This window comes from Micropterus dolomieu, linkage group LG18, assembly GCF_021292245.1.
Source record: "Micropterus dolomieu isolate WLL.071019.BEF.003 ecotype Adirondacks linkage group LG18, ASM2129224v1, whole genome shotgun sequence".
NCBI classification, from domain to species: Eukaryota; Metazoa; Chordata; class Actinopteri; order Centrarchiformes; family Centrarchidae; genus Micropterus; species Micropterus dolomieu.
The window spans coordinates 10,607,798-10,624,625 of NC_060167.1; the positions used below are offsets into that span (position 1 = coordinate 10,607,798).

At 35.5% G+C, this 16,828-nt stretch overlaps 1 protein-coding gene across 4 annotated transcripts in view; it reads right to left on the reverse strand.

Annotated features, from left to right (window-relative positions):
* Nucleotides 1–2,088, reverse strand: part of ephb2b (eph receptor B2b) — a 126,148-nt gene extending 124,060 nt beyond the window's left edge. For all 4 annotated transcript variants that reach the window (XM_046076163.1, XM_046076161.1, XM_046076162.1 and 1 more), the window contains exon 1: nt 1,965–2,088. In XM_046076163.1, coding sequence (XP_045932119.1) covers nt 1,965–2,016 — 52 coding nt within the window. In that variant the 5' untranslated portion in view covers nt 2,017–2,088. The remainder of the gene's footprint in view (nt 1–1,964) is intronic.
* Nucleotides 2,089–16,828: the final 14,740 nt, after the last annotated feature.

Consider the following 16,828-nt stretch of genomic DNA (forward strand, 5'->3'; position numbering starts at 1 on the left):
TTTGAGAACCGTGCCGAATGGTATTTGAGGCACTGTATGCTCTCAGCGTACACATACACTTAACAGTAGATTTTACATGTGGACAAACAAACCGTAACCCTGTTTGTATTTTAAAGACAAAGAGGAAACAAGTAGAAGTGGAATACTGTGTAGTGTGAATCTGTTGTTTTTTTTGGCATTTTTCACATCCTGTGGTTGTTCTTGGACAAAACAGCAATGTATAAAAATAAATAACTATTATGATAGCAATCAAGCAATCATAATATCAGTAATTAAATGAAAACAAATCCTATTTAAATATATGTACATATATGGGATGACGATATATGACCTATTATGAGATTCGTAGGACGTATTTTTTACTGAATATATATTACATAAATCTATGGTCAGTATATTAATATTCATTATTTAAAAACAAAGATATGGGACATGACAGTATAATTCATGCAGATTTAATATTAACGCATCTGGTTTTATCAGCTTGCGAAATGTTAAAAGATTTGAAAAAATCCGCAATATACTTTTAATATATTCAAACAAAAAAATACAATTTATGGATTGTATTAAAGGTATGTTGTACATTGTTCCCTGAATTTGTTTGATTTTAGTGCTGGGACTAGATTTTTGTATGTATTGTATATGTGCAATGTTAGCCTTCAAGATTGCTTTTTTAGGTCTTGGGTATGTAGCTACATTGAAACCAAAACAGGAAAAGTCAGCAGAAGTCTGCATGATGTTTGTCAAAGTGTATGCCAGTCCTCCATGGGATCTGACAGGTCTTTCAACCTTTGGTACACAAATTTGGGATGTTATTACACATATACAAATGATTCCACAGTAAACCAAGGAGCTAAATATTTGTTTTTCTTTTTGTTGCTGTTTTATCCTGTGGTTATCCCGTCCATTTGGTTGAGTTTTTACATAGTTCCTTAGCTCCACCTGTAATTATGTGGTTTAGTTAAAGTGACCAAAGGAAGAAAAGATGTTTGTTTTCTGACAACATCCTAAAAATACCCTGAATAAATATATGACACTTTTCCATTCTTCAGCACAGTTAATGTCTCCTGTCCTGTCACAGGGCAAACAGAGTCTAGGCACATAAAACACCTGCAAATTATCATTAACCCCCCCCCCCTTAATTTAAAGAAAATGTGGAAAAATAGCTCTCATTTCAGCTTTCAAACACGTTTTAGAAGATTAGAGGGCAAATATCACAAAGATAGTCCCTGTAAGTACCAGAGGTCTTATATATTTGAACAATGAAAGTATAAGATTACTGTATAGTTACATTTTGGAGCACCACAGACACAGTACTGACATATTATTATAAAGATTATTTTCTCCATTCAACCTGTTTCATTGTGCCACAGCTGCCTGCTGCCTATACTGCTTAGCCGAGCATTACAGATAAATGACTGCATAAGGACTATACCTTTTGTAAGTAAAACTAAAACATGTTCAGCAGATGTATTTATGCATTTAGTCTCAGACATGTTGAAAAAAAAGTTTAAGGACACGTCCACGTTTGTCTTTCACGGGTTTTTTATCACCAACTGAGGCGAGACCGGCGACACACCTCCACGGATACACAGGATACAACCTACCTAACAGAGATTACACGTTTTCTAACCTGGCCGTAGCCAGCTGTGTAACAGAAACGCTGACACTTTCATTCTGTAATTAATATTATTACTATTAACGCCAAACAGCATCCGTATATGCATCCGTAAGATGCGGGAGCATGTTTTTGTGTCCCACCATCATCCCTCGCCTGCTGTTTTGAGCTGACTACATGCAAGGACTGTACACGCCATGATAGTCTATAACACACCAACAGAACAGAGGCTGAAAAGTAATTAATTTTCTTCTATAATGAACATACGCCTTTTGACGCGCTTTGTCTCAAACTCAAAGCCGGCAAGAAGATGCGGCTTAAACCGTTAATTAAAACATTAGCTTACCTTCAACAGCTATTACGGCCGGTATGGTCCATAATATCCATAGAATATCCATTATTGGTCACGTATATCGCCCAGACATTCAAATAAAATACTTCCAGAAAGCCATTGACCGCATAGGAAGAGAGGGGACAGGCGGTCCTTCACCTCCAATAGAGCGATACCAGATAGCAGAGAAAACGAACTCAAATCTGAACCAAGTTTGGGCGAAACCAAAAACACCACAGACAGAGGGGAGCACAGAGCAACACAGAAACGCAGCTTCGCATTTTAGCGCTACATTTATCCAGCCAGTCTCATATGGAACAGAAACAAAAACTTAGGTATACAATTTATTATAACAGGTTTAAAATATTTGAATTATCGATACAGCCGCTCTTTAAAGGGATCCGTCGTCCCCTTCAAAGTGACTTCCATTTACCCCGTTGTCAATCATCAAGAGGAGGACAGTCCACACTGCCTTACCTAGCGATAATTAAGTGTTTTGGGATCATGTGGGGCATTTATAAAGGATGGAGCAACTTATTCGCGCTGCTATACCGCTCGAAATGGAAATACTGGTTATTGTTTTATCAGACAAAGCTTAAGCGTGTCTGCGGATTTCACTATGAGGCTCCTGTAGACCAATAAGGGACGTTTGGCGCTGTAACAGGTGACGAACACGGAGAACAATTAAAGTAAGTTCACCATTTTCTTTTACAGTATTACCTTCAATATTTACAATTTAATTTGTTACCACTTTACAGTTTTCTACTAAGCCTACCACCTGGTGTTTTTTTTCTGGGAAAATGAATGCACAACTGTAAAAACGAAAAATAAAGTGTGATTATTATTAATTATATTATTATTTTGATATAGTTATTTACTCTGATAAATGTGCATTCTGCATGTTTTTCTTTTTTTTTTTACAAATTTAATATATGACATTGGGTATGACGTAAATTCTTGATTGATGTTGGCCTGTTTATTTGTTTATTCATTTATTTATTTATGTGGTCTACATTTTTAGCCTATAGCATAGAAGATAGGAATTAATACTTAATTTATTTAGTTTAACATGCAAAAGCATTAATTCCATAACTCACTAGCAACAGTATATGTAATTTCATAAAGGTCGGTTGTTACAGAATTGATGCCACTACCATGTAGGCTATGATGTATGTAATTGAAATCAGAATAAAACCTTTTCTTTTTCTGTAAGTTGTGTGTATTTAAACAGACACTAAGGCAGAATGGGGAAAAGGCATGATATACTCTATATAACTACATAATAATTTAATTCTATATTTGATTAATTTGAAAAGTTTGAAATTGAAAAGTTTTAATACTACTGTTTACTTTTTTCATAAGTCACTATGAGTCAGTGCCCTGTTAAAATACCAAATAACATGAGACTGTAGGCCTTTACAAAAAACTATGGGAACTGGTATTCAGATGTAAATTAATGCGGTCTGGTATTAAAAGGGAAGTCAGAGAAATATATGAAGGAGTTACAATTCATTCTATATTTATTATAATGGTCTGCATAGTAGCTCAGTTTAAATCCACTCACTTCAAAACAGTCACTGAGTGATTTAAAATACTTGTTAGGTCAAGTTACTAGATAAAATTTAAAACAATGTCTACATACCTTAACTTAAGCGGTCAATTAAAGGTTATATATCATAACATGAAAATTAAATTAAATTAAACCTGACAGTGAATGGGTAATTAATGGTGAACATATATGTAAGACTACCACATGATGAATGTCATATTTTTAACCAGTCAAGCAGGAGGTGCTTTAGTTATTTGACTTATTCAACTTCTTGTAGCTAAACTCAGACCAGCTAACCATCATTCATGAGTCACAAGGAAGGCATCGTGTCTTAGTTTACAATTATGTAGACCTGAGCAGCAGTTATTTTCCAATAACAGAGCCAAAGGATCATTGCCGAAATGAAATGTAACATCCTCCAGAATGCAAAACCTTCCTTCCTGTGCATGAATCATCATAAAACTATAATCAGTTGATGTGATGTTGGCTCAAAGTACTTTCAGATGTGTCACAATAAATCTTCGGAAATTATTAAAATTGAGCTGTGTTTGCAGTAAGTTGATTTAAGTTGGCACAATGGAGTCTGGCAGCAACAATTCTTGCAATCGTTTTCCAACAATCAATAAAAATTCTATACTTAAAATACATATGCATATTAAAAATCATAACACATCCAACGTTTATGAGTTTTCAACTGTTTTAATACAAGTACTCTTTTCTAAGTAGGTCCTACTTGTCAGTGATGGTTGGTATAAAACAACATCTGTATTTATGGTGCATCTTGCAAGCCAATGCCATATTTCAGAAATTTCCTAAGAGTAGTGTGAAACCAATTTCCTGCTCAAGAAGCTGGCAGTAAAATTCCAGTACCTTCGTAGACAGTTATGATGGGTAAAGACTACAACACAGACAGAGGTTTTTATATGACAGGCATGGAAACAGATGTCATAGGGATACACTGAAGCAGCTGCAGAAATTACAGATATCCCAAAACAATTACTGCTTCAGATACAAAGATACCAGAAAGAAAACATGATAAAAAAAAAAAAAAAAACTTTTTTCTTCTTCTTCTTTTTTTTTTGCAACAAAAGTGATGGACATTGGATGTGTGTGGGGGGCGGGGGGGGATCTGAATTTCAGATGTCCTCATGAGGACTTACAGTACGCAAGAAATAGGTACATATGCATAGAGATAGACGCCTCGTGGATATAAAGTATGGAGTCACCAAAGTTGGATGAGAAACAAGAAATTAGAATAAATTATTTGTCAACAAACATGCCTTTCTCATTACATGCCGTGCCGCTGTTGCTAAGCAGCAGGACTCTCATGGGTTAAATGAGCCAGGCTGATTTATTTGCCTCCACTGAGTTTGACTGTATTGATTCCAGGTCACTTGACTGGCTGACTTCAGATCATGTTCAGGTGACTACAACACAGATGGAATGAAAACGGCAAGGCACTGAGAAAGCAGCGTTCCCATACTATAATGAATACCATATTAGCTCAATATTAACTTGAGCCAGAAAAGAAGTCAAAGATGTTGAAGAAATTGTTTTATGCTTCTCTAATATTGCCCACAGAGATCTTTCTGCCATGCTATCTTAATGCTGCACAGTAATAAAATGTGTAGTGCAAAGAAGAGATGTCTGAATGTGGCATAAATCCTCTCATGTTCCTCTGTGACTCCAGTGTGATCCAACAAAAGCAAAACATTCAGTACTGTAGTTCTTCCCGACACAGCAGAATTATAACAGCTCAGTTTTTACAGCAGCATTGGCCACTGCAGTCTACAGTAAACACAAAACATACATCATAGGCAACAAATTACCTGTTAAATTACCTCCTATTAATGCACACAAGGTGCACCAAGGAGAAATGGATTTTAGCTCAGACGTGCTTGGCAAACTGCAGCAATTCGCTAGTATAATCACTGAATATTTGACCAGTAGAAGTAATGACACATAGCAGCAGTAGTGCAGAGCTACATGTTTGTTTGAAATTATTTAGCATGTTAGCATCTTTAAAAGTGTCCCATCATCATGTATCATTTTCTGTGTATGCATTTTTAACAAATAAAAATGAATCAGAGAAATGGTTACATGACACGATAGGTTGATATTGTATATTATATAGAGTAATGGTTTTGCAATTATTAGAAAACATTTTTGCTGCATGTGCAGCATTACTTCAATACCATCAAATTAATTAATTTATCTCTGTATATCATTTGTTATTCACATTATAAATATACTATGCCATAATATCACAAAATAGAAGCATTTTATTTTTTATATAATCTGACACAATCTCATTCATCATTTTTGCTATAACAGTGTTATAATATGTATATAATGTTATTAATAATACAAATAATTTAAATAATCACAATATCACATATCAAAAAAACAATTAAGAATGGTTGGTGATATTCATAGCAGCCTTTGTATGACTATGTTAATATTATTATTGCATTTGCATCATAGATATATGATAAACACGGCTTGTAGTTTCATAGGTGTTCTTTTTATAAATGTCTCAAACTTGGCCGTATTTAAATTATTGTCTTTTGGCAATGTTTAAATTAATTTATCTATCATGTCAAAACTAAACCGATATAATTGAATATAAACTATTTTGATATTGAGTACGACAATATGCGTATGTATATGGATGAGGATAGTGATGGTTATGAAGCTGTTTTGAACTAGACACACAATATAGGGATTTATAATTTAATGTTGATTATACCTAGTCATCAGTGCAGTAGTTTAAAAGAGGGATCGAAATTTAACATATTTTAAAATTAACTATAAAATATCAAAATCAATTACATAAAGTAACACCAACAGAACAGAAAAAGAAATTAAGTATTTAAATGTTTTGCTTAGTATGACAAAAGAGTAGTGGATTTTCATTCCAAAGCCATGCAACATGTCATTGCATCAACACTGCCACCCAGAGTTTAAAAGCTGAACCTTCATAGTCTTGCTGTTGAATACACTGGGAATCTTCTACAGAGATTAATCAGAGTAATACTTTGCCTGAGTTTTGCTCAAATGCCAGGCAATATTTGTTTTGGTATTTTGTAAATTGAAAACTATTACTAATCCTCAGAAATTAGAATTAGGAATTACATAAAAAGTTCAGTGCTCTTAAAACAATTATAAGGGTTTGTTTCTTTTATTACAAATGGAAATGTTATATTTTGTAAACAAATTATTCAAATTAAACTCAGGATACCCTCTGAAATAAAAGGGGTATTTTAGTAATAAACGTATTAAGGGTTAAGGAGTCGATGGCTTAATCACAGAGCTGGTGAAGTTTTATTATAACTTACTTTATAAACAAAAATTAACCCTGATGGGTGCAGAGTAAGTTCATCGTACATTTTGTGTATTGGTGTAGAATGGTTTTAAAACTCACATTTAGATTAACATGAATTATTTAGCTGTGTTGTCACATCTGACAATTATTCCCCTAAATGGATTTCAACTTTTAAGTTGAACAGCACATCACTAAACCCCATTATCTTAAGATAAACTCAGCTAAGTTGAAATGAAGTTGACGAGGGTGATAATGAGTTCCTGCACTTCATAAACTATTCTTATCGTTTGGAATATTTAGCTTGAATTTAAACCCATTCAATACGGCCATTCTGGTCTGGAATCGATTTCACCTTGAGCCTTAAAGGGCTTACGGTGAAGTATTGCACCCAGTCGGCATCAGCAGCTGGATAAAGAATGTGGAAATAAAATGGCCTGCTCTCCATAAATGTTGGTGTTTGATCCCTGACCCTGTGCTGAGGAAGAGCTACGGACTCTTCTAATCTAAAGAGACCTTTTGCATGTGGATTAACCTTAGCTGAGATCACATTATAACGAGCAGGCAGAGCAGAGTCGGCTGGATTGAACTCTGACAAGCAGAGGAACTAAAACTAACTTGGATAATGCAGGTTTTTAATTTTTTTATTATATATATATTATTTATTTATTTGTCTTAGAAGATAAGGCTAACTTCGTCATTATCTCCTCTTTCCTTTTACTAAATTAAATGGCTCTGCCACAGACACAAAGACATTTTTAGTTGTTTTGAAAAGAAAATATTTATTCAGTAGAGCTGAAAAAAGATGGTCTCACTGCTTATCTTTCATGAATAGTCTGCACCCTACCTCACTCCAACTCCCCCCCCCCCCCCACCACCTTCCCAGCGTATTGGTTTACCCCTGCCAAAAATTTAATTCAATCCCACTAAGTTGCTCCAGCTTTAATTAAATAGACCAAAAGCCTTGGCAGGATTTAATTTACTTTCTTGTTAAGTGAACTTTACAGACACTGTAGAACTTTTGCAAGTATACTGCTGGAACCTGAAAGTAGATGCTAGCACTGAAGTCCTTTCCTTTCACTTCCTTAGAATTAAATTACACAATTTTCAAGCACCAAGTGACAAAAGAGGTGAGGTGAAGACTGAAATCAGTGTCTTCTTTGGTTTATGGCGGGCCACTGGCTCTGACTTTCATGATACAGTACTTAAAAAGAAATGTGCTTGAATGGTGCACGCCTGTCGGAGGGCAGACAACACTTTTTATCATCATAATAAATCTAAGCACTATTGCCATAAAACAGAGGCCCAGTAAAAAGTGATTCAGCTGACAGTCATGACGAAATGAATGCCTTGATAAAATGGCAGTCATCAATCATGGCTTTGGTTTTGGACGCTAACATCCCGTCTAAGCTCTCTACTAATTGATATGAAACGTTAACATAAATCAGCAGCTGTGTGTTGATGCTGCGTACTGTTGTCACTGTGGCTTCCATTTCAGAACCACAGATAAATTTTCCCAAAGCACATGCTGGGCGGTAGTCTAGATGTGTTCAAGTCATTCTCCTATGATGTGGATAGTTGTTATAATAGAAACAGACTTGAATAAGGTTATGAAATGTTAAAAGATCTGGTCTTGTGTCTGGTTGTAGGTAAGTACAGAGTTTAAACACTTATTTGAAATGATCCTCAGCAGTTTTTATCACTAGAAAAAGCTTCACTTTCTCATGCAGATCTAAGCTGCTAGATGAATCTCTTCTCTTAAGAAGAACATGGGAACTGTTTGATTGGACCCAAAAAATACTACCCTAAAACAATGGTAAAAGGATATTTTTAGAGTTTCTACGAATGAAAAGGCTCAATGTTAGAGTTAAAGGTAATGCGTCATGAATGCATGGCACCCTTATAAATTGTCCTGTCATGAGTGGAGTCTCTTGTACACAATAGGTCAAACCTTCATTTTCATTGTCTACAACTAAATCCATAAATCACTGGCAAATCATAATACTGGAAAAAATGTGAATAAATACTAATCAAGTGGTCAGTTTTGATGTGCTTACGTTTGCAAACAATTTAAAACTTTATATATCAAAATTAAACAACTAATACATTTTGTTCACTATCCACTTCTCCCAAATCACACTATCTTGTTTTCCTCCTGAATATTTTGAATCTACCAACTCAGGGGTCTCAGGAACCAGTTTTTATCTTTCCCTCAAACTTCATGGATGGAGTTAATATTATACATAACAGTGTAGCACACTGGGCTAATCACCTTCTTTTATTTTTATTTATTATTCTTATTTTTTTATGTAGTGCTCAGACCTGTATTGTCTGAGCTTGTGTGAAGCATTGGTATAAAATATTTTGTTATTAAAATATTTATAAATAAATAATCTTATGTTTTATTAAACATCTCTCATCTCATACGGATGATTTAGCATAGCCGTACAAAAATTGCCAAATTTGTACCTACAAATTATATTCATATTAAATATAGGGAATACTGGATAAAATTTTGAATATTGTAAATAAGATCCATCCATCATGTCTTAAATCTTTCTTCACTCAAAGAAAACCAGAATACAGTATGTGGTGCTCCTTCTGATCTGTTTTCTTCTCTGTCTCCATATAGACTGTCGGCCATTGCAGAGCAACAGATGGAGATGCACAACAGGATATTACCACTAAGAGGATTCCTATTCCTTTGCCTGTCACTCTGGACTTTTTTGGGGGGGACAGACTCTTTCATCGTGACCCAGCTCGACTGGCTTACTGGAACTGGTGTAGAGTTGTTGCTTAAGCCTTCTGAAACCCGCCACTACCCATGTTGACCTGCTTGGCAAACAGAAATCCCTCATCAAGTCTGCTGTGAATAACGTTAAAATAAGTAGCCAGGTGGGATTAGAAAGTCCTCGTTGCGTCTTGAGTCTCCGAACCTTTCACTCAGAACTCTGAGGTATGTGCCAGCTCTCTGTGTGTGAATGGCCCAGTGTCAAGTTTACTCCCCTACCTAGTACAAGAGGCACTGTGTGCTTCCCAATGGCAGGTAACTTACAGGGATTAAATGGTGATATATTTTGTGTTATAAAACTAGATATTCTCTAAACAGAAATTCAGTTACTTCCTAATAATTCAGTGAAATAAGTGAAAATCCAACATATTCATAATAGTCTTCAAACAGAAGTCCCTTGCTTTTATATTAGTCCACTCAAGGCATCCTTAGTCTTTTAAGATTAAAACGTTCAGGGCCGCTGCTCGATTCCTTCTTTAAACTTTATTGTGCCAACGCGTTTCAGAGAACTGCCTCCTTCGTCAGGGCACTCAAACCATGCTGACATGCTGACCCTTCTAGTGTGTCCATCCCAGTGCACTGCCTGAAAGAGGAGCTGTTTTTTCTCTTTTCACACACACACACACACACTCACACAAAAGTGAACCCTTTTTATAGGACTGTGGTTGCCACAGTGTACATAATGTTTGATAATAATAATGTGAGTTAGGTTTTATAAAGTGCCATGGTTCTAGGAAATATATTTTCATGTATTTTTTAGGTTTTTTGCTTTTAAATGGCACAGTGTTTTACCGTCATGTATATTTTATGAGGAGATATTCATCATCTTGTTTGGTTACAGGGATCAGACATTGCTGGTTTTGAATTCCTGTGTTCACACTACAAATCACACATATTATTATCATAGGAGTAACAGTAATTTCCTCTTTAGTTTGTGAATCATAGGTTATACTCTCGTATACTATAGAATAGTATATTAGTTATACTGTATTTCTGAAATCAGTATTTCTCAAGCCATGTTGTGTAAGTGATTTTATATAAGAAATGGCCTTTAAAGGTATAAACCACTCTAGGTATTTTACACAGTTCTAATAAAGATCCCACAGTCATTTAATGACTTTGTGGGATCTAGATGTAGTAGCATTCAATGTTGGAAAGAGTAAAAAATGGTTAATTTAACTTGGTTGTGGCTCTGGGGGACATTACCTCTTTATTGTATTTCCGTTGTATTTAACCTCAACCCTAAGAGGAAGGAGGGAGAGGAATTGGGAATCTCCAGGGGGATTCAATTATATTTTCTCTCGTGTTCACTGCAGTATAATGATTTTCCAACAAGATCTCTTTTTGCTTTTTGAGTGTTCAGATTTTATCTGAGTAGACTTAAGAAAATAAGTTAATCTTTTCTGAGGGACCCTTTATCTGAGCTCTATATTTCTTATCCTGTGACCATCTCCCATTTTACCTTAATGAACAATATAACTGGCAATGCTAAATGCTTGCAGTAAATCATTCAATTTAACTAAAAGCTATTATACACTCCCCACTAAAGCCAAGTAGTTGTTGTCTTTTAAAGTTTGCATAGTATAACTAAAAATTCAGCGGTTAACATTTTCCCAGCAGATCACAGATCATGCTAAATTCAGCGATTAAGTTTCAGCATGAACAGACATGGTATGTTTCCAAGCCCAATAGCTTGTGGCTAGACTCTTTCTTCACAGACTAGCACAAATTTGTCACCACCGACCAGAATTTATCTGGAGGCTTAAGGATCCTCAGATGACGTTCAGCTGAGCTGACTTGCCAAAACAAGAAAAGAATGTTATTTTAGAAATGTGGTTATGAAGTATTAAAAATAAAGTAAAAACATAAAGGTAACATAGGAGTTAAGTATTTGTTGGACTACAAGAAATTGAACAGTTTCCGGCTTTAAGGAGCCAGTACACACAAATGTCCTTTGGCTAAACTTCCTGGTTTGATCAAGAGTAACAGCAGTGCAAATAACGATGGCTGTTTGTGTGTGTATACCATATATATAATTGCAGGGGTGGGGGTTTTGTCCTGTGTGTTTGTAGCTATGCATAGACATGTATGTGTCAGCAGGCACGCATGTGTGCAAATGCCGCTGCATGTCAACATCAGTGTGTGTGTGTGTGGAGAGGAAACAGAGGGAGCTAAAACTGCAGAGCAGAGTGAGGAAATAGAGCAGAAGAACACTGGCCGCACATAAAGAAATCCTGGATAATTCTGCCTTAAGATGTGTGAGGGCTGCAAAGAGCAGAGTGGTGCATCCAGAGGTCGTTTCCATGGCAACCTTTGCCCAGGGAGATCTCTGACCCTCCCGCCCTGCAGTACAAGCACGGCACAGATTGTAGGTCACATATGGCACCAGCGATCCAATCAGGCCTAATCTGGCTTGACTTGTGGGTCATAAATTATACTGTAAAGCTGGTTAATACTGTGGCTTATCTCATCAGTAAACTCAACTGTACATAATGGCCGTGTTATGGCAACTTGATGAACCAACCTTTTACACATATATGTCAACATATATGTTTTGTCTATCGGCAAAGGTCAAAAGGTCTCAGGAGTGTATGATACCCTGCTAAGCATAGGTTGAAATTAAATCCCTACACATTCAAATGACAAATATTACTCAACTCATTTCTAATTCTTTAATCTAAATGTTTTACATGCATTCAGTCTGAAAAATTGAACAATATATAATTATTTTTTAAAGAATCTATAAAATTTCAGTATTTGTATGGCACATACAAAAGTATCCTGAACTTTTTTTAACCCTAGATATAGATTCTAGTTGTCAACTATACATAGAAATAAATGTGAAAATTAAATCTAAAATGTTTCTTTGCATGTTGTCTCAATTAAAAATTCTTGACAGCTATTTTTTGCTGTTATTATTCAGTTATATTGTATTTAATCCATGTATTTTTGTTGTCATTGGCTTTACTTAGCCTATTGTTTGTGGTTACAGATTCCACTGCTGTATGAGTAAAAATAATAATAACAATTGCAAAATCAAAATGTGCTTCTTTTAGATACTTTTGTTCTACATATTGTAAATCCAATATGTAGATTATGTAAAAGTGAAGGTGACATAATAAAGACCATAAAACATTGTTAATGCACCAAACAAGGAAATATTTCATGTCAAATGTGTTATTTGGGCTATGCATAAACAAATATATTTATTTTGTCCAAAATGTCATATGTTGTACTACATAGTGAATGTGACTTGATTATTTATGTTACTTGATTACTAATCTGACAATTAGAGACTGCCAGTTATAAAATTCTATTATAATAACAAATATAATAATGTAAAATTCTAACAACAGAAAGCAGATTATTTGGGGATTTTTATGGGCCAGTGCTGCATAAAAAGTTCTATCAACTCCATTCACAGACATAGAGGAGATAAAAGTCCATTGTATCTAAGCCTGTTTCATATCTGTATTAGATAGGGTTGTTTTCTGTAGCAGACCTCTCAACATATTATTAGTTCAAAATTGGGTTTATGATCAATTATGAAAAATTTTGAAATGTAGTATGATATCAAGTTGATAAAACAATGTTAAGCAAGATTTTTTTGAGCTATTAAAGAGCCATACACATTCACATTTAATAATAAAATGTGTTTTAGAATGTGTCTTTACTAAAATGGACGGGTCCTGTCAGTGCTGAAGTTCTCAAAAACGTCTCTGTACACAGATGTAACTTTATTCCACTCTCACGCAGAGTCATCAGTACAACAAACTCTGGGAGAAGCACTCTTCAGAAGCCTGCAGCCATGTAGCAGAAACACAGATATGATTTGAATGATTTATACACCATGTTTCTCGAGTATTGGAATAGTACAGATAAGCAACCTCAGAGGGGACTTATAGTTTTATGTGCCTTTTGTAAAGGGTTTCCAGATACACACACATACAGTGATGTGGGCGCGTAATAAAAGCTCCACTTTCTGAGGTTCAGAGAGCTGTTAAATCCTATTTTAGGTCAAGTCAGCTTCATAGCGTGGATCATCTAAATTCTTAACACTCAGTTATGCATTAATAAAACCGCAGTTTGTATATGGGAAAACAGATTTTCTGCGGCATGGCACAGAGAAAATAGTTTTTCACTTATACATGTCATTGTCACAAACACTCACAACAGAGCTTGGTGTGCACTAAAGACTGCTGCACACTGATAAAAACACTGAATCTAATCTTGATGTAATAAACACAGGAGGAAATGGAAGTCTCTGAAAAAGCTCAGTGGAATATAAATATTTCATGTGTGTGAATTTAAAGTAACTGTATTGGTTGTGGAAGACAAGGATGACTTTGGTGTAATAGAATTTGCATGTTATATTTTCAAATCGTAGACACTATGAAAATTTTCTCTGGTGTTTGTCGGGTGGTGAGGCTAAACAAGACAGAACTCTGTGTACCAGTTCAGCCTCAATCTGATAGAAAACAGCTCCTGATCTCTGACTGTCTCTCCTCGCTCCATCACTGCCCCGTGGTTGGCGGATTTCATGAGTGAGCTGGTAATAATCACGGGTGACTGGATTTTCACCTTTTTGCTGAGATCTATAAGTGAAGGCGCAGTTACACTTGTGAGGCATTCGGTGGCCATATGGGAACGCTTGAGGTCTGAAGTCAGAGGAATCTTTACATCTGCTTCTCATTGCTTTATCTGCTTCTTTTGTGCTTCCAAGTTTAAGAAATAGCAGGTTACATCAGGCAGAATTGCTGTAATTATTTAAAAATAAATGTAAATGGCACTTATTATTGAATTATAAATTTTGTTTGCATATTGTTTTGATTGTTTGTTGGACCTCTCAGAAATATATGGGAAGAGAATAAGCATTGAAATGGTGAGACCAAAGATGGAAATGTAATTTTACACATCTTTAAATATTCAAGAAAAGTACTTGCAGGTGTTAATAAAATTATTCATTGTCTGCGATCTCGACTGAAACATTACTTCACTTGCATAATTGATTTATTTCCTGGAGGCAAAATATTTGCACAGTGTCAGTATATTTTAAAACTATACACTGCAGCGACCTACGTGTCCTCCTCCTCAGAATAAGCGCCGGCCTTTCTTTCAGTTGAAGCTACTCTGCTAACCAGTCTTGACGTCTGCCTACACAAGAATAACTCATACCGCACACCACCCAGTCTGACACACACACACACACACACACACACACAAAATGAAAACAACTTGTCATGTTATTTTCATTTGGCTGAGATACTAATTTAAATATATTTGAATAAAAGAGAACATCACTCTACACACTCCAAATGGTTTTATGATTTCCCAGAAATTGACAACAGAAAGATTTAAGCATTTAAAAAGTTGACAGTAGTCCAGAAAGATTAATAGTATAAATCTAAGCAAAGTGTGGAGCTTCTAAAGATTATATCCTTAATCATATTGTTTTTCAGAAACAGGTAAACAAAGATACTCCCCCCCAATACACACACATACACTTTCTGGCAATAAGCTCTTCAAATATATTATACCACATTTATAAATACAATAAGTTATTTTGAAAAATAAACTTGGTTCTGATGTTATTGGTATTTACTTTGGCTTTGACTTTGTTTTAAATAGCATTCTTTAAAATTTATATTTTAAATAGTATACATATTATATACATATTATATTATAATAATTATGTTATTAGTTTTAGGCTTTTAAAAATGTAAGAGTGTAAATTAAATTTTAAATTTTAATTGGCACAATACTGCTGTGCTGACTAGACTGTGTAAATTGTTAGTCTAGTTTTAAAAGTTTGTGTGGCATTGCTAACCTTATGACCGGTAGCCACGGGTTTCTGTCATGACTTGTCAGTCTAGACAGTTTCAAACTCTCATGTTATCCTTCTGAACTCTGTGGCTGTATCTTTAAAATGTCTTCAAGGTTCACTGATCTTTATGGAACTCTCTGGTACAGTCAAGTGCACACAGCGTGAGTGATCAGGCCTTTAATTTGTTACTGAATCATGCAATGTTCAACCTCTCAGACTGCTTGTTTTAGGAATGCAGCCCTTCCAGTCTGAATGCAAGGAAGAAAGGAAGAGAGGTACGTCGGGAAGGAGGAGGTAAAGGTGACAAGAGCAGAAATCTAACACTAATGCAATCTGAAATGGCCTGTAATGCCCTGTTTCTAAATTGGAAAAATTGACCTTCATCGGAGAGGTGACACAAGCCTGCACTCTGAGACATTTCAGGGGCTAAGTGGAAGTTTCAGAGCATGCTGCAGCAGACACTGGAGGCCAAGCAAATATTTCATGAGTAATTTAATATCTGGAACATGAGAGCATGCTCCACTCAGGATGCTGGCCCGGATATAGACAGTGATCTAGGAAGAAGGAGGGGAAGAAAGGCGAAAGGGCAGACTAATGAGTAGTTAATGCTGTACTTCAACTTTAAGGTTTTTAAGGGACTACCACCCCTTCAAAAGCTCTGTCCTTTAACTGGGCACACTCCTGGAAGGCCTCTAGTGGAAGGGACATCAGCATCTACAATTTATTAATACATAAAGCAAATTACTCTTAAAATACTAGGCTGGCATTAGTCCAAATGTGGGTCTCAGAATTATGAGCACCTCATCCGGTAGGTTACAAGAAAGCAAAATGACAGCACAGCAACAAAGAAAGCACTAAAGAGCCTGCATACATGCTAATAAAGTTTTCAATATGCCTGCTCACTCAAAAGGAAAAACAAAAAAACATTTTCTTCATGTGTACATGAACCAATCTTGCTTTGCCTTCAACCCATGGATGGATTACTGTATGTACTGGGTGAGCAACTTTCACTGCAAGGAATGGGCACCAGATTTTATGAACTGGATCCAGTATCCAGTCCATAAAAAAACATATATCCATGCTTCCACAAGATAGCATTGCTAGCTAGCTAGCTGCACACCATTACAGCCAATATAGCATTTGTGTAGTTTTTGCCTGAGCTTTTTATTAAGGTTGTTTCACTGAAAACCATGGAGAAAAAAAGCATGTCTTCTAGCAGGTTACGGAATAAGTTTTTCAGAGCAAAACCAAAAGAGAACGACAGAAAAAGGTCTATAGGGATGATGCTTTTGTACAGTGCAAACATGCTCTCTTTGACATTTAAGTACTCATGTTTCTATTTCATTTTCAAAAACTTGCTATTTAGAGTATATTGATATGAGAGTAAATTATA